The 18874-nt window shown below is 38.1% G+C and overlaps 2 protein-coding genes across 6 annotated transcripts in view; both read right to left on the reverse strand.

Annotated features, from left to right (window-relative positions):
- VWA3A (von Willebrand factor A domain containing 3A) overlaps positions 1-13972 on the reverse strand; it is a 33089-nt gene extending 19117 nt beyond the window's left edge. For both annotated transcript variants that reach the window (XM_075767512.1, XM_075767513.1), the window contains exons 1-15: positions 13906-13972; positions 13066-13146; positions 12728-12848; positions 12026-12150; positions 11874-11948; positions 10445-10499; positions 9552-9650; positions 8365-8471; positions 7966-8091; positions 6633-6741; positions 5416-5481; positions 4821-4946; positions 3669-3807; positions 3476-3579; positions 3150-3230 (exon numbers count right to left, since the gene is read on the reverse strand). In XM_075767512.1, the coding sequence (XP_075623627.1) occupies positions 3150-3230; positions 3476-3579; positions 3669-3807; positions 4821-4946; positions 5416-5481; positions 6633-6741; positions 7966-8091; positions 8365-8471; positions 9552-9650; positions 10445-10499; positions 11874-11948; positions 12026-12150; positions 12728-12848; positions 13066-13130 (1398 nt within the window). In that variant the 5' untranslated portion in view covers positions 13131-13146; positions 13906-13972. The remainder of the gene's footprint in view (positions 1-3149; positions 3231-3475; positions 3580-3668; positions 3808-4820; positions 4947-5415; positions 5482-6632; positions 6742-7965; positions 8092-8364; positions 8472-9551; positions 9651-10444; positions 10500-11873; positions 11949-12025; positions 12151-12727; positions 12849-13065; positions 13147-13905) is intronic.
- Positions 13973-14116: 144 nt separating this feature from the next.
- The window catches only part of MOSMO (modulator of smoothened), a 30161-nt gene continuing 25403 nt past the window's right edge, over positions 14117-18874 (reverse strand). For 3 of the 4 annotated variants that reach the window (XM_075767354.1, XM_075767353.1, XM_075767352.1), the window contains one exon: positions 14117-18091. In XM_075767354.1, the coding sequence (XP_075623469.1) occupies positions 17907-18091 (185 nt within the window). In that variant the 3' untranslated portion in view covers positions 14117-17906. The remainder of the gene's footprint in view (positions 18092-18874) is intronic. The other variant, XM_075767355.1, reaches the window with a different exon arrangement.

Here is an 18874-nt window from a genome sequence, read left to right on the forward strand (position 1 = left end):
AACAGAAATCATTAACACAGTATCAATTTGAAGACATTAGGCAATTTGTCCAAACTCTATAGAACGCGACCTTTGCAAGCATATGTATGTATGATATGTATATATTATTTACATGTTATATACATTATATGTCCTTTTGACCAAGGAGGAAATCCTCAAGAATCACTACTGATATACGTGCGTGTGTGTGTATATATCTATGTATGTATGTATCACTACTTCTTCCACACTTAAAAGAGTGAAGGAAGTCCTCAAAGATCCTCAATACCCCATACAGTGTAAATGTTCTCCTGGTGTGCCAGTAGTTTCAAGGTTATCTTTATAGTAGTATCACCATGGCAAACATCCAAAAATCCTAACATCTCCGACCTCATAGTGTTCTTAATTCATCTTTAAGCTTAAGGAGAAAACTCTATAGCAGCCTCGCTATCCTCTTGAAGAAAGTCTGGCAACTATCAGCCTGAAGGCAAATGCAAAGCAGCACGGTGTAAGTTTGTGCAGCCAGTTCAAAAGGTGAATGTAAGGGATGGCAGAGAGCAGAGTGCAATGTAGCTCAAGGCAGATAGAAGGAAAGGTAAGTAGATAGATAGAGTGTTATCTTAGACACTCATGTTATCTATTCTTTAAACTGAATGGCCAGCCTGTTGTGCTTAACACAATTTCAGTTGTGCTTAACACAAATGAACATGTCTTGGAATAAAAAGCTGCTCTGACTTGAGACAATGCAATCAATACTTAAATCAAATCTATTATCTGTAAGGTATTTTACTGTTCTTGAATTCATCAGTGACACCATCTACAGTATTGTTTGTAAGCTCCTCTCTTTTAAAGCTTCCCTTTAGACAGACACCAAAGCCATTGCCACCTGTATAGTGCAAAACTAATTTACTTGCTAAAAAGATACCCAAAGAAAAATTCACATATATTACCAGAGACTCAGCCACTGAGATATCCTCTTGTTTTGCCGCTCAATTACAATTTAGGGCACCATGCATGCCATCCAAAAGACACGGTTACCTGGCCTACTTTCCATCTGCCACATTTATCACCAACATCTATCCCTCTGTCTCAAGTGTGGGCCAGAGTACATAGCTGGATGTTTTTCTACTTCTAGTATTGTCAAATCATTTTTACTGACCCCTTCAATCTTCCAAGGCAAACTCCACATTGCTTGCTAAGGAAATTACTGGGATCTCTCAAGGCCTGAAAGACTATTGAGAAACAGCCTTTATACATATAGTTATAGACTGGAAGGCATGGAGTACGGATTTTATAATTATTACACAGATTTCTCAAATTAGATGGGTCAATATGTATCATCGGACAAACCTACTTTTTTCTGAATTCTAGCCAGCTTTCTGAGCCTACCTAACAGAGTGTGCTCAACCTTCTTTAACCCTTTCAGGAAAATAGTTTCCCACTAATTTGCTGCTAACTAATAGCAAATAAGACTTAAAAGCTTCCATTCTGTGATTGCTACTTTTTGCCTCAGGATGAGAGCAGTTCTTGTCTTGCTGTTACTGCAGAATGTCGAGCTCTAGATCTGAAAGCACTGGGTGTCTCTGCTCATCATACCATGTAGCACAATGACACAATCCTCTTGTTTTTTCCCCAGGATTCAAACCCTTCCACAGTATTTCACCTCACATACTGAGCTGCAAAAACAAAGCTGCAGCATCCACTGTCCACATATGCCCAGCTAAACCTGAAGAGTGTAGTTTGCTCATATCACACTCACTTTGGAAGAAGAAAGAGAAAAAAAACAACCCACAAGCCTCCATGCAAGCTGTAGATGAAGGAAACAAACTAGAATTATTTAGGAGAATGTGGTCTGGAGCGCTATGCTAGCACAATTTTCAGAATTCACATTAAGTATAAAGAACAGTTGAGCATATCCTAAAACATGAAATACAAATACCCAGCTTCTACTGACACTTTAGAGTAAAGCAAAACATATGACAACTGTCTATAAAGCAAGTAGAAATAATTTCTGCTTTCTGACTCGTAAAAACAGGTTGGTTATGCCAAAAACATTTCAGGACAAAAATAATTTGTCCTTGACATTCACATTAGCAAAACCATATTCTGTCTAAATGCATGGCAGAAGTGTGTAGGAACACCATCAAGGCTACAATGCTACTCTTAGTAAAAGTGCCTACTCTTAGTAAAAGAGTGAAGTACTGCTGATGTGACCATTGCAGAATATTACCATTTGGCAATCATGAAGAACTTACTAGATTTGGATCTCATCATTTTACAATAGACACTACTGGCTACTTCCCATATGGAAAGGGTGAAGGATCCACAGTGAAAAGTCTAATGTGATGTCTATGATCATCTGATTCAGTTGCTGAATTCAGAATATAGTCCAAGTCCTACTGGACTCTCTATATGGATTGTACTACATTACTGGTCTTAAGGTATTACAGCAAGGTTTCAAACAGAAGGAGAGTGGGTGCTGGATGCTGTAGGATCCACCCCAAACTACACAAGAGAAAGAAACTCTCATATAGATACACATCTGAGGGTGGTCTAAGTTGCCATGATAGGAAGATGCTCTGATTTGCTGCTATGTGATGTGCCTTTGCACATACTTTCATATCACACAACATCTTTCAAGTCATGCAACAATCATCCAAGCTTGCTCTGACGCTACTTCCTAGAATGTTCCTGCTATGCCTTGAATCCTTCTTGGTCTAGCCAGTAACAATTAGACTTTCTTCTTCTTCACAAAACTAGTTTGACTTTCAAAGAGATAAAACAAAATACAAACCTTTTTTTTTTCAAATGGTTAAACCAAGATGAAATGGGACAGTTCTGTTAACGCAAACAGGAGTACTCTACTGTGTTGCATCCTTTCAGTGTACGGGCTAAAGGATTCATACATATGTGTGTAAAATAATGTAAATTAATTCTTACACACAGATTACAAAATACACACTGCTGTATTTATGAGCAGCACTGACAGGCTCTTTCTCTTGCTTAGCCTCCTTCCTCACTACCATAGGATTCTGGTTCCCAAGTCTAATGAGATCACTGCAGACAGCTGTCTGCACATGAATCCCTGCAGTACTTATTTAACAGGACAATGTGGAATAATTAGACGGTAATCTAGCCCTGACAAGGCCCTATCACTATAGACAACTCACCTGATAGTTGTATAATGCTGGCAAGTCAACGTGGATATTTTTCACAGTTCCATCATACCATTCAAACTGCACCATTGCTTTCTAGAAGGACAAATAATACAGTTCTGTGTTTACAGAAGCATATATAAGCTACACTAACATGGAATTCCTCCCTGAATCACTCTTAAGAATAGTGTAAGTATCTGATTTGAAACTACAACTCAAATTTCAGTTAAAGTCTGTAGAATTTCACTACTTTTAAAGTACTGATTTTAATTAGAAAAATGTAGCAATAGAAAGAAAAAACAGAAAAAAAAAAAGAAAAAGAAAGGGTCCCCATCACTTACCTCATGCAGAGTTGAGGATACTTTTTTTTTAAGAATAGGTACAAATTCTTCCACAGGAGAGAAAGCATTGGGTGCCAAAACTTGATAAAGGTTTAACTTTTTAGCTATAGCAAGGAACAGAGAAATGAAATAAAACACATGCTCTGTCTTTAATTCATGTTTCATACCTGTTAAGCTTTTCTTTCTGTGCTACCTTTCAATCCATTTGTCTTTAACCAGTCTGTTGAGGTTTTGGCTAGCACGCATGGCGTTTGAATAACTAATGGTCCTTCATGCTTTGGAGGTTTTGGTAAGAAGTTGGAAGGTGCTGTATTTGCAAATTCTGTGGAAACCTGAAATGGATTTTAAGAAAAACTCTTGCAAGTTTTAGCATAATTTTTTTTGTACCCTCAATCCTAAATATCCAGGATGGAATATTAGTTTTACATATGTTCACCAAAGTGCTGGGATTTCAACAAGCAAAACACTTTGAAAATAGCTATCATTGGTTGTCCTAAAAATGGGGTTTGGGGAACAATGTTCCATTAACTTCACTGTGCTTGCCACAATGCAACATCATGTTTATACATACTGGCACGAAAACCGCCAATCATTTTTCTAAGAGAAGTAAGGAGGAAAAGGATCTTCATCACACACAGATCAAATCTTGACCGCTCCATTTTCTACCTGCACTGAGCACAGAGTCAAATGACCCACATTCTACCTTCATTCACACCAATGGAAACAAGTCAACAAAAACTCCTACAGGCACTAGTATTCCTTTATTTCAAAAAAAGGGTAAAAAGGCACAAAAAAATAGAAACATTACCAAGACAACTGTTACAGAACAAATGGTGCCAAATCCTCATAAGACAGGACTACCACAGAGACAGATGTGTAACAGCCAGCCTGTAGCTTCCTAACTTCAACACTAGTATTAGATATAGAAAAGACCTTACGATTTTGCAACTGATTTAAGTTTAATCAGGTAGGAATAAGTATCTTTTTACCAATTTAAAGGACTGTTGGAACTTCATTTAAGTGAACATGCGTACAGTTAGACTAGTGAACATGCATACAGACTAGCGATTCTCTTAGATTTCTGTTATGATCATGGTACAATGTTCTTTTCATTGCATTTTGGTTGGTTTATAAACTTGCTGCATTTTGGAGAACATCTAGCAAAATGTCTCCTTTACTGGTTTTGGCCTTAATTTGCTCTTACGATGGATGCCCAATACATAATATTCAAAGTTCACTTATCAAATTACCTGATTAATCATATAAATGTTTTTCATATTGTGAACACTAAAAAATTTCTAACCTTGATACTTCAAAGTACATCTGAAAATAAAAAGATACATACATCTGCTATTCTACCAACAAGTGAGCCACCAATTCTTCTTTGAAGAGTCTGTTTGATGCTCCTGAGTAGGTCCTTAGCCTTCCGGGACTCCTGAAGTAGCAGATGAAAATCACTGCTATCAAAGTTCTGTACATTAAAAAAGAAACAAAAGGGGGAAAAGCAAGTTAACCGCTATCCAAACACCAACCAAACACAGCTTTCTTCCTTTGATGTGCATACATCTATACAAGACTGCCTGGCATAGCAGAATTGAGTGTAAATATATCTAATGCACTGCATATAAGTTATTCATCATTTTATAAACAAGACATTATTTTATTATTTTGAATCAGTCTACAAGAAGCCACTGCTTTCATCCTATTCATTAGCGTTAAGTCAGTAAAAAATATCGGCAAAATTTATTGTGCTTTTAGGAAAGCATTTTTAGTTGCAGAAAGAATTAACCACAGGTTTATTGACCACATCCTCAGCACAGAGACTTTCAGCACCAGGCCTTGCTATAAACTTCTACTCAGATGATAGTTAGTTTACCTTCTCAAAATGAAGAATCATCAAAAAGAGAGAAAAATGCTTTGCCTCTCTAGATGTCACCTACCTCTCCCTTTGAAGAGTAGCAATGATAACGGCCTCTTACAGCTTCTGCAAGGTGCTTTAGAACTGCCTACATATACAAATAGGAAAAAAATAAGTTATTTTGATGTGGTAGCCTCTTTTGATAGCATGGGTTGTTGGTATTCAATTCTCAATTAGAGATAGAATCTTTGAGGTACATATAGTAAGAAAGCCAAAGTAATTATGTTTCCACTGTTTTCTTACCAGCCTCATTTTAGTACGACTGAAAAGCTAACTCAGTACAGAAATTTACAAAACAGGCCACAAAGATCTAGTTTATTCACCTTGTGTTAAAGTGCCAGTCGCTTTCTCTTCCTTTGAAGGCAGGCTGGTGCTAGTCAGATCAAAGTCTACAAGTATAAAGATTAGGCTGCTCTTCCCCTGCCCACAATTACTTCTTAACCTTTGCTGCTTTTTTCACCTCTGCCACCTCCTTCTCTCCTACTGTCTACCACTGCAATCCTTTTCTCCACGACCACGATACCCTTACTGCATCTAATCTTCTCTTCAAACCAGGATTTCAACCGTGTCCTCTCTGCCACTTAAGTCACTAAATGCCTTAGAGTTAAGCTTAAACAAGCAATCAACACCTAAACCCAAGTTCCTATGCAGAAGCAACCAAAAGTAACTGCTTATCCTTCTGTCCTCCTCTTCCTTCAGGCAGTCACTGCTAACATCCAAACCATTGCTCATGATCAACACTAATTTGAGCAGGGCTGCTAGGTCTTGCACTGATGCAATTCCATACAAAAATATTCCTATCCCAGAGACTGCCACACTCATATGGTCTCATTCTCAAGTCCCTGCCTTTCTCCTTTGATCCCTCTCTCTACGCACTTGTCCTTACTGCAATATTGCCTACCTCAAGTCCTCTGTTTTTCTGCTTTCACCTATAAAAGAGCTCTTAGCCCCAAAGTCTTCACAGTAAACACACAGGATGATTATCTGGAAATAACTGTTTCCCTTCAGCTGTCAAGCCTGTCAATGCCACTTGGTTGCCACTTCTCGCTTTGGTGTGAACCAAGATGAATGCTCCAAATTTTTTCATGTGTACAAATCTAAAGAATATAAAACTCTAGATCAAGAACTCTTGAATGAGCAGGTTAGCTTCCCCACAAGTTTATGAGAGAAGACGTTGCACCTCAATAGGAAACAAATGACAGGACACTTAAGGAACTAAGTATTAACATGATTACTTACAAGAGAAGCAGGATTGCTGCAATCATATGTAACAGCATGAGTCTGCAGTTTTCTCCCCAGCATACACTGCTGAGCATAGTCAGACAGTATTTCCAAAGACTGATCAGGGCTGATATAAATAAATAAGGGAAAAAAATAGTAAATAGAAAAATAAGTGGGAAAGAAATAAAAAAATCACAGGAATGTAATCCAATTCTTCAGCATAACTTGACCTCCTCTCCCTCTTTCAACAATTACTGAGGTACCACTACTAGGGTTTGGTTCCATTTTGAAAACCTGAATAATAATAACAGCACTAAGGTTCTATTCCAGTTCATAACAGCTTGTGGATGAAATGGTCTGAATTATTCCTTGCTAGCCCTGGAAGGTAAAAACCAGGAACTGTGGTTTTGCCCTGTGACAAACTGCAATAGAAAAGTTTTCAACTCAGATCCTCAACTGTATGTAAAGATGTCCATTGTTTTCCAAAGGCACCAGAGAAAGTAAAACTTTGCTTTGTGTTTAGAACTCAGCGACCCACACAGCTTTCATTCCCTGAGTTTTGATGGTTCTTCACGGCTAGTAAAAACCTTTCCTTCCAGCTACACTTCTGCTGGAAGACAGAACAGAAATTAAACAAGTTTTCACTTGCACATACTAAAAGCTTTTCCTTTCTGTTCAAAGCAAACCTAAACAAAACCTGGAGCCTTTTAACTGAACACTGTGTTCAGTAAGTTAGCTGACATATAATCTCAATCACTCTATCAAGCTCGCCAAGCTCCTTCCATGCCTTTTTAAAATACATTAAAATACAATGAATAAATTAGGAATACAATAACACTCCTAGAATCCCTACTGTAGTCTTTTTCTTGTAATCCTGACTCCAGTACTGCAAGTTTTCAAATGATGACAGTAGAACTGCAGAATTTAAGTCCATAATATATCTAATCAGACATTTTAAGCTTTCCATCAACACCAAGATGACAGAGAGAAGACTATCTTTGAATGCTTAATGCTATTTTACATGAAAATCTAGCTCATCATCTAATCTTCCCAGAGGTGTGGACCCTTTCACCAACATCCTTAATGATGCTGAAGGATTTTTATTGATGTAACCTTAGAGCTAGAAGACTCTCAATGTATTCTGCAAAGGAAAACGTAGCTTCGTATCAGAAAAGAGAAGACTTATAAACAGTAAAAAAAAAAAAGAAATAAAGGAATTCAGTGTCATGAACTAAACCCACATAAAACCTGGATCTTAAATTTTCCATTTATTTTTGTATCAAGTTCAGATTTTTGTACCAATTCTGTATCCAGGTTAAAGCTGGTTGTTAGGACAGATAAAAAAATTTACCAGCTTCCTACAATAAGAACCAGAGAATTCAGTTCTTTCATCATAAGGACGTGTTTTAAGGCTTTCAGCAAATTGCAGCCTTGACCAGGCTCCAGCTGTTGTATCCACTGTCTTGCTTCATGTAGCCTAGGGAGGGGAAAGAAAGGAATATGTACACTTAATGTGCAGGTGCTAAATAAGATAGATCATGAAGATTACTACAAGCCACAGGAGCTGCTAAGATATTTTATGCATGAACAACCAGCTTGAAATCATTGACTGCACTTAAAATTCACTGATTTTTTTCCCGTCTTACAAATCACTGCAGGCACAAGATGAAAACCACTATTTATTATCTACAAGAGATCGGTCTAATTAAATTGAAACGCCTTTATTTTTCAGAGAAGTGAACTTACTTACACACAAACATTGATGTTTTTTGGACTCTCCCACAGAGGTGAAATTTCTGTACTGAATGAGAGGCAGTACAATTGCTTCTTATAACATAGCTGTTCATCTATTAAGCACTAATAAATAAAAAATTGTTAATGCATTACTATCCATGCTGCTTCTAGTATGGTTATTATGTAAAACAATGAAAATAGCAATTTCCTAAAAATAGCTGACAGCGATATTTTCAGCTACCACAGAGAAAAGTTTCTAACAAAAGTCATACAGATTGAAATATTTGATAAAGAGCACAGAGACAAAACCTGCAAACCTACGGTAATCCAGGCAATTTGTTAGTGGGGCAGGAGGCAGGGAATATTTGTTGTACTGGTATCAGTTTTTATTGATGTAACCTTAGAGCTGATGAGCTGACAAGCACATGAAACAACATACTGATCTAGAATGGGCATATTCACCCACCAAGTAATTACTAAAAAATGTTTAATACATATTCATGGATAGGGCTAAATAATAGTTCAGGTATTAAGGCTAAGCGGACTATGTGGAAATTGAGTTTTCTTGAAGAAGTTTTAAATAAAACACACAAATGAAAACTGCAGATAATATGAATTGATTTTACATAATTTCTGAATGCAGAAAGTTAAATGTTACAAAGTTTCAAAGTTAGATAGTAAACCAGCTACATTATATCTTCCCTCCTTACTAAAAAAGTTTTATAAAATTAAAGAGCACAATAAAGGACAAGTTTATTTTGGGACTTCAGGAAGCGATTAACTCACCAAGGTTCTGACTGAAATTGTGAAGCGTGCCTTGTTTTGACAAAACATAAAGGCATAAGGAAACTATATTCACTATAAATAGCTCTATGTACAACTTGGTTCTAGCTCTTACAGCTGTTTCTGTTAGGCAAGCGTATTCCATAGAGAATGCTGGTACAAGAATTGAGAAACTTCCAAATATTAATAAGGAAAGTTTTATTACTGTTATTATAGCACACACTGGAGTTTGTTTGGATCCAGACATTAACAAAGACTACACTTTCAAAGATATCTAAAATATAGTTTTCTACAACAGAAAACTTTTATTGTATATCATGAATTTAAGCAGATTTTTCTCTACTTAGTTCTTGGCTTGTAGTTACACAAAAGCTTGATTAGTATGTTGTAATTGCCAAAGTTTGCTTTATCATTACTTGCCAAAAGGTCCTTCTGAAAATCCAGTAGTCTAGGACCGTAACTCACATGAGACACATCAACCACAAGTCCAACTTTGGTTCCTTTAATAAGGCCAAACACCTTAAAAGAGAAAAGTCATTGTAAATACTAAGCTTATCTAAGTTTTTAAAATGTTACTGTTTATTCCGTACAACACATTTTAAAAATCAAATATTAGGTATTTATTTTCACTTCAGGCTTTTTAACACAAAGATGACACTGACAAACTCAAAGGGGGCGGGGGGGGGGGGGGGGGGGGGGGGGGGGGGGGGGGGGGGGGGGGGGAAGAGAAGCCTACTGGCTTCCAGTTTATCCTTACCAGTGAATCATACTCCCTCCTTCCCAAGACAACCTATTCATTATTTGAGAGGATAAAAAAAAATAACTTTGCCTACAGCATCTCCTTCAGGTTAAATCGAGCAACTTTGTGGAAGCTAGATTTTGGAACACTGCTTCTTTCTCTATGCCCTTTGAGGGGGTGTTATGTCCCTTTCCTGTTCCTGAGCAGGAATCACAGTAAGTTATTAACTAGCTGTGCAAGAGAGGGCGCAATGGACTACAAGACAGCTCCACTCCAGTCAGAGGTTAAGCTCAGCATTGTCTGCTCCCGTTTAAATCCTGCTGAGAGGTCCTGATGATTAAGACTGCTAAGAGAAAGCAAAAGACTAGATCTAGAAAGCCGCACACCAATGAAAGATCAAGAAAAACAATCCATTGTCAAGGTAAATATCACTGCAGATGATGTGTAACTCACAGTACATAATGAAAATACGCAAGCTTTCTGGAAGCCACTTTTCACTAGTATTCAAAAGTTAATTTATTCTTTAATGCCATATACAGTTCCATTTAAAAATATACTGCAAAGTTAAAGTTACCTTTCTGCTGTCCTGCAACAGCCACTGAATTCGCTGCTGATAAAGTTCAATCACTCTGACAAAAGGCATAGCACACATTTAGCTAAGGCGTTCTCTTGCATTGTGTATCAATAACAATCAACCGTTTGTCTTCATCACATCCTTTTTCTCACAGACGCAAAATCTGCGAGAAACACTATTTAAAAATATTGGTTTCAGTGTTCTCATACAACCAGTGGTTGCAAGGATAACTTTTAAATACTTCTTCCCCTAAAGCTGTTTCACTGATTAAATATGTAGCTATCTGAAAAAGTGGATCACTGAAATGTTTTCTCATCAGTTACTCACTTTTTCTGTTCAGAGATATCCCATGTGTATGTGCGAACAACAGAAGCTCAGGCAAAGCTGAATTTAGTTCATCACACACAGGTTATTGTCAGGAGGTGTATTTAATACAAACTACACTACTGTTTAAGACACTCATGAAATATAATCTTGTGACTAAAAGGCAGCACACTCACTGAAGTGCTGGACTAACTGCAGAAGAACTTTCAACAACTGGATTTCAAAATAGGTATAACCTGAGGTAAAACAAAGTGCTTGCTGTCCTCTAAAATTGTTTTACTTTAACTTATTTTTAGTATCATGTGCATAGTTTTTACAATTTGGTGATCACAAACTTTAAATCAACATTGTAAAGGAGGAAAAACTTTTTGCTTTTCCAAAACACAAAAGCTCCTTCTTTTTTAAACCAGATTTGCAGACAGTTTGCTTATATGGCAAACTGAAGGTGGATCTTCTGAAGGTTCTAGATCTTTGTGACTGACACAGTGAGGTATGCTGAAGTAGTGGTGCTCCTCAGAAGAGTCTAACAAGTATTGTGAAAACCAGCAAAAACATTACAATTACTCTACAGCTTACTGAACCTACTAATTAAATGTTTTCCTCAATTTCAGTTTCCTTGATTTCATACATTTAAAATTCACTTAGAAAACTTTTAACTTCCACGTCATGATTAGATCCATGACTTGAAACTAATCCAATTTACAGTAAACATAACCCACAAATATGCAGCATTACCTGTGAAAACCCAACCATTCACTAGCTGCCTTTCTAAAATGAGCTATCTGCTTCAAAAATGGTTGATAGACATCTTCATAAAAAAAAATTTAAACTCAGCTGTATTGACATATAATTATCATCTACCCTAAATCTCAGCAGAACAGAAAGTGTTCAAAACCTGGTTGACAGGCATCTTCATTAAAAAAACCTCAGCTGTATTGACAAGTAATTATTACCTATCCTAAATGTCAGCAGAAAGGATTTAATGCTGAGATACTCTGAAGTTCCCAGAGATAACAAACTAAGATTTAAGGCAGTACCTGTAATCATGGGAATGGGGATATAGAATCAGTTACACATCAAAAACATAAACAAGATGGATACTTACTCAGAAAGTCTGGACTCAAAATCGGTAACTGTCTCTTCTGTAAACTCTATCTCTTCAACATCGTTTCTTGAATTCCTAGAACACTACGCATAATTAGCATCAGAGATGCCACAAATTAGGACTAACTAAAGAAAGGGCGGCGTTGCACTTACAAAATAATATTGCCTTCATTTATCAGATGCTCTAATGTTAATTGCAAGGATTCTAAACTGTAGTTTCTTAGCCATTCTTCTGTGGTTTGCACCTTTTCAGACTGTATTTTCTTCATTTGTGCTCTCTATAGATCAAATAAAAAAATTAAATGCAGTATGAGAAATTAAATGTACTGTTCAAATGCGACAAAAATTTAAGCCCTAAGAATGGCTGCTGGTAGGCAGTGCGTATCCAGGAACAACAGAATTTTAGGTACCAGCATACTCTTTTGGATGTGGGATGCAAAAGAAAAGAAAGTTTCAGAATATCCTCAGATTGTGAGCTAAAGGAAGGGGAAGGAGACAGGGAGGAAGATAAGAAATAGGAGAGTTCAGTAAAAGAAATACTCCAGTGATTTACCAGAGCGGAAGAAAAATTAAGCATCTCCAAAACCCACCTCACAGAGTTTGAAGGGGTATATATTGTCTTTGCTTTTCTAAAGAAAAATGCAGTATCAACAGTCGATCTACCTTTATTGTTTTGCCCCATTTGTTCACAGGCAGATTCACTTCTGCAGAGAAACTATACATAGTTTCAAATTGTCTGTGCGCATATGCAAACATATGGAAGGAAACCTATTAAGTGTCTATTCCCCACACTGTATTTATAGTAGGTATGTGTTACTTTTCTAGATGCTCCATTTAGCAGGAAAACTCGCCTACCAACACATCTTGTGTCTTGTTGATATGTGTTACCAGCAATCCATTATCTGGTCCTAGATGAGACATAGTAAAATCTTGACATGGTGGATGATCACCCTGTAGACCGGATTTTGTTGTCACCCTACAAGATAATGAATCTTACTGGATGACTTCATTACCCATAATATTCCTGTATTGTCATAAAGTCTTTACAAGTTGTTTCTGTAGAACTGGTTTGTATTTTGGCATTTGTTTACACATTACATTTGATATATGATAAAATCTTTTGAAGGCACATAGTACATAGTTTATACAAGCTACAGTTCTTTACATCTACTTAGGAAGTCCAGTATCCTTACCCAATTTTTTCCAAAAACTGATCATTGTCCAACAATTGAGCCATTTTCCTGATGTGTGTATCCATTATATGAAGACTTTGCCTTGTTAAAAAAAACCCATAACACCAAAAAGATGTAAGTATTAGAGTAAAAAGCTTAAATGCTCAGGAATATAGATTTTAAAAGGTATTAATATTGTCAGCAACCTGTATGATAATTACATTGCACGTGGGACAACAGCAAATTAAAAAAACAGCTGCAAAGAGAAGTTACAATTATCCATCTACAGAAAACACATTTAGGAATTATTCTGCAAGAGCTATTTGTTAAGGGATTTTACGCAGTTAATTATACTTATGCGCAGCTGCTGGGAGACCAGCCTCACAGCTCAACCAGAAAAAAAGATTAACTAAAGTAAAACCCAGAGCTCTACAGGTGCGTGTGAGCCGCGGCAGGGGCAAGGGAACAGGCAGCTGGAGACAGCCGGGCACCGAGACGCAGGGACGGAGCCTCTCCTCACCTCACGGGGGAAAGGCCCCGCAGCTCCCCCGACCGCGCGCCCTCCCGTCCCTCAAGCCTCTCCTCACCTCACGGGGGAAAGGCCCCTCAGCGCCCCCGACCCCGCGCCCTCCCGTCCCTCAAGCCTCTCCTCACCTCACAGAGGAAAGGCCCCGCAGCTCCCCCGACTCCGCGCCGTCCCGTCCCCTGACTCACCTCATAGGGGAAAAGCTCCCCGTTCCTCGTCCTCCCACCCCACCCCACCCGGGCACGTCTCGAAATCCCGGGCGGCCACCGCCCCGATAACAGGGATCCTCCAAAACCCCTCAGCATCATCAGGCCAAGGCACCTCCCGGCACTCACCCGCCGGATACCGGCGGCGCGGATGGTCCCGGAGCCGCCCAGGCCGCGCTGGGAGTGGCGGCACCGCCGTGTTACGGCGTTGCCGGTGGAGACGGGGCGGCCCCAGCGGCCGCGTGCGGGAGGAGCCGCCGCCGCTTCCCGCTGCCTGAGGGCGAGGAGACACCTGCGCGCGAGGGGCGGGGCCGGTTCCAGTCAGCGCAGCCGAGGTCAGTCGCTTTAGTAGACAATTTATTTTGATAAACTTGCTCAATAACAAAAATACAAGTGAAGAAAATTATGTTCATTTTATACAGTTTGTATTAACATTTGTTCGGAAATCATTAATTGAAAAATGTTCTAACCAATTAGAAAACAATCCTCAGTCAAGGCCGGAGCGGGGGACACAGACGGTCAGGCCTGGAGCGGTGAGCGACGCGACGCCCAGGCAGGACAACCCGCTTGCAGACACCATTTCCTTCATTATTTTCATCCTTCACAAAGGTTTTAAAGGACAGCTTTCATATTTATTTTTGTGTGTGTGTGTTGGGGCAAACGGTAATCTACAGTTGTGTTCTGAAGTGGTTAAACAACGGCTCTGAAACACAGGTATGACAGGAGGGCCCCAACCTGGTGGCTTTACTTCAGCCAGAGGACGGGGCTCACGTGGTGTTGCACAGCGTCTTCGGGAAGCTGGCATCACTTGCCAGCAAGATTAACAACAGAAAAATGATGTTAAATGGTTAGCCTGGTGTGCTCAGGGAAGCACACCCTCCCCAGGTCTGAGACAAACAGCTTCCAGGAGATTATTTCAGCTGAGCTCAACAATAAGGTTTATACAGACAAATTAACTAGTTTTCCTCCTGAAGGTATTTTACATTTCCCATCTTACATTTTGTTAGCCAAATAAATGACAAAGTGTGCACAAATTACATTATGATGGGACATAAAACCTTTGGGGGAATTTTTAAGCAAAAGAGTAAACAAGAATCTCTAGTGATGTATGAAGTGAGCTGTCCTTCAAAAAGTTAAAAATAATGGCTGGCAGAATCAGAAAAGTTTATGTAAACACTCAACACAAATATGGGATTACCTTTGGAGAAGATTCATATGGAAACATTTGCTTTTCATGAACTGAAAAAGTCTACAGATGTTTAGGCATGTTCAATACGAACTTCCTGTAGTTTAAAACAAATCTTGTGCAAATAAAACCTATAAATAGTCTTCAGCAGATTTTACAGTGATGCTCTTAGGTATGAAAAGAATGCACACAACTTTAAAACAAAAGTAACAGACATAAGTTTGACAAATGATTGCACCATAAAACAGTGTTTTATATATACAGTTTACAAGATATGATTTTCTGCTATAAATTAATACTGTACTATATAGTACTTAGTGACCTTATTAAAAGCAACTGTTGACAGCTGTCTCTTCAATTACTGGGTGTTGGGGTTTTTTTTTAAATGCAGATGGCCACATCTATTTCTGGACTTAAAATGCTCAAATATTTAATCAAACAATCTACTCATTAAATCCCTGCTATCATTTAATAATTCATAGCAATAGCACTGGTAGATCAGATAAATTTCCAGCCAGCCACAGACTGGGTATGCTCCAAGGTAAGTGTTTATATTTTTTTATTAAATGATGATCCATTTAATCTAAGCCTAAATTCACTGTATACATGATGTTACTATAACTAAGTAAGCTGGGGTGGGGGGGAAGGACATCTTAGCAGCTGAGAAACTCCTCCCTCTGTGTTCCAGTTACAAAAATCTAGAACTATTTGCAAGAATGACATTTCTGAAAAAAAGAAGAGCTGCTATTTTATTTTTTTTTCCCCCAACATAATTTGTGATCTAAGTTTTAGTGAATACTTCAGCTTAGGATACAGCAGTGATAACACCAAAAATTTAGACACACATGCAGCAGCTGAATGCTGCGTTTTATCTTCACCGACTTCACTGGGGACCTCAGACTACCCATGCAGATGAAGGCTTAAATTAGAAACCAAATTATATTTAAACCATTACTTCCAAGTAGATGCCTGGCTGTATTTACAGATTAGTATACTTTAGAAAAATTTAGTGTTCTATAAACACTCCCTTCTACCTGTGAGTGAGCTGACTGGAAAACAAGTCACTTATAGACCATTCCAGTGACAAGTTTGTTGAAAAATGTCAAAAGAAAAAACATGTAATTCAGCAAATAACCTTTTGTATTAAAATACCTTGGGAAGGGGAGAGGCAAGAGGTGGAGGAGGAGAAGGACTGAGACCCACTCGAGTCTGAACGGCACACAGTTAAAAGAATTGTGCAAATTGTCTTATTTTCAAAAACTTAAGCTTATCTGATAAGTGATTATTTTGGAAACTGCTGATTACATTTTAACAACAACCTCATTCTAAAATACACTTTCACTAACATTTTAGAAAAATGTCTATTTAGTGATGCAGTTCTTCTAATAAGCTCAATGAAACAACATTTGAAACATACAATTTTCTTGTTTTCCTAATGAATCTCAGGTAAACCACATACTAACTGGAAAATAAATACTTGTAGTGCAGGCAGCTTTCCTGGGACACTAACCACAATTTTACTTCCTGCAAGGTTAGATTGAGTGGTGAATTATGACATCTGTGGATTCAAAGGTTTATCCTTGTGCTGAAAAATAAAACTACCTTTAGTGAGAAATATTGACTCCAAATTTGGGTGGCCCTTAAGTCCACATTTAGAATAACAACTTTAGTAAACAAGGCATATATTATTTAAACAATTATATTGCTCTTTTTTTTTTGTAAAGATGAATTAATACTTAAATGAAAATAAGTTCATCCATCTTTGCAGTGGAATAGTGTTTGCATTACTTTAAACATTGCATTTTACATGTGCTAGACAAATGCTTATGTATGGTAAAATGCTGTGCTTGAACATGTATGAATGCTAATGTAACAATGCAGTAGAAAAAGAGACTTTCTGTACAACAGTTGCTAATAATTTAAATAGTGTCAGTTTCCCAAAATTAGGATTTTAAGGTATGACATGATCTCACCTTCTACCCTCATATACAAATAAATTACCATAAAAAGAATTTTAGCTTAACTTAAAATTGCACCTAGAAAGGCATGGGATCGTTTGTACCTATTACAAAAACTGTTAAAATCAAGGGCTGCTACAAAGAATGAGGTAAACTGAAGACTCTCAGCTATGTGGCCTTCAGAGAAATGGCTTTTTTCTATTGAGTTCTAGTTTTGCACACCACAGTGTTTTGCTAGCAAAGCGTTCTGAGTTCTTTTCCAGGAACCATTTGTGTGTATATACATATATATACATATATGTGTATATACACACGCACACACATACACACACACTGTATACTGCATCAGCAAAATATATATATATTTATATATATATTTATATAAATATAAGGAAGAGATCCCCCTCTAAAATGTTCCTTAGTGTTTTTCTAGAGCTTCTGGAGGAGGAGGGGATGTATGTCTTCTTGCTGTTACATACATTTAGAGAACATGTTTTGATCTATTGGCTTCTTGGTGCAGTAATGCAAGATTGATCCACGTTGGTGCCAAAGGCTTTGCTCAACAGAAGGAAGATGTAAAATACTAATCTCCTAAACAGCGAGGCCAGCCTCACTTGAATTCCTCTGCAACCCTCTGGTCTACCACAAAGTTCATAAATACTTTGACTTCCAAATCGTTAGACGTTAAAAACAGGAACAGTACAGTAACATGGGCATTATGCTTCTCAGTGTAAAGCATTCTTCACTAGTTCCTATCACAGTGCAGACCTGACTGCATTAAATATGCTCAGGAGATTAGTCAGCGTTGTCTGTATTTGGTTATGGGAAAGGCTCTCTTTTTTTTCATCCAAAGTGCATAGTGAGAACAAGTCAAAGCATTCCTCTTTTCAGTAAGTGTTTGATAGTCTGGTCTAGGCATCCTCCTGAGAATGCAATTCTGATGTCCTGCTCTTTTCCAAAATAAAGTCCTGCAGTTCGGACATTCATCAGCCAGGTAAACAAACTTTGCCAGCAAATAGAAGTCCCACTATTGTAAAGAAAATGGATAAGACAAACAGTACATACGAAGACCCAACCACTGTGTTATTGGGTAATTTATACGGTTGACCTCCAACTTCATTGATGTAAAATCCTATTGGAAATATTAGGGCTGCCATACAGAATAGAATCACTGCAAAGAGAAGAGAAAAGAAAATATAGTCACTGCTGTGTTAAAATCAAAATATTTACCCGTTCATAGAGCAGTCCAGAAAAACAAGTATTCTGACCAAACCGAAGAGCTGAGATATCCCACTACCTAACTCACTTGAAGTGACTGAGTAGGCTTTATCTTGCTTTTAAAACGTTCCTCATCTACTGGTGATCCCCACCAGAACACCAGCTGCTCCCTGCTTTCCAAAACACACGAAGCAGCTTTTGCAGCTACTGCCAGGATCAGCCTTTCTTTCAGCTGACGATGCTGAGCAGGAAAAAACCCACATCTTCCACTAGAGGAAGCTCGTGTCTCGCAGCCAAGTAACAGCACCAGCGGATCATCTTTTAAAGGGGAGAAAAAGTGCACAAACAAAAACCATACGGCAACTGCATAGTTACTACATTCCTGCTCAGTGCTACCTCGTTAGGACATCTATTAAAACAAAACCAAAGAACCGGCAACCAGACGTTAAATATTAAATAAGCTAGAAGCTTTTAATCTATGTGATTATTGGTCCATGTAATTCAACATTACACAATCTAATACTTAAAGAACGTTTCCCTTTTTTTAATTGTATCTTAACCAACAGCCGGTCCATCTGAGCAGAGAAAGCGTGGGTATGTATTTCTTGTGCCGATCTGTGTAAGCGCAGAAGAGCTGTATACTTGAGTGGTCCAGAAAACAGTGGTTGATGTGTGATTAGTAGCACAACATACCATTAGTAACAGCTTGAACAATATTCTGAGGATGAGTCACATT

Source organism: Balearica regulorum, chromosome 15, assembly GCF_011004875.1.
Source record: "Balearica regulorum gibbericeps isolate bBalReg1 chromosome 15, bBalReg1.pri, whole genome shotgun sequence".
Classification (NCBI taxonomy): domain Eukaryota; kingdom Metazoa; phylum Chordata; class Aves; order Gruiformes; family Gruidae; genus Balearica; species Balearica regulorum.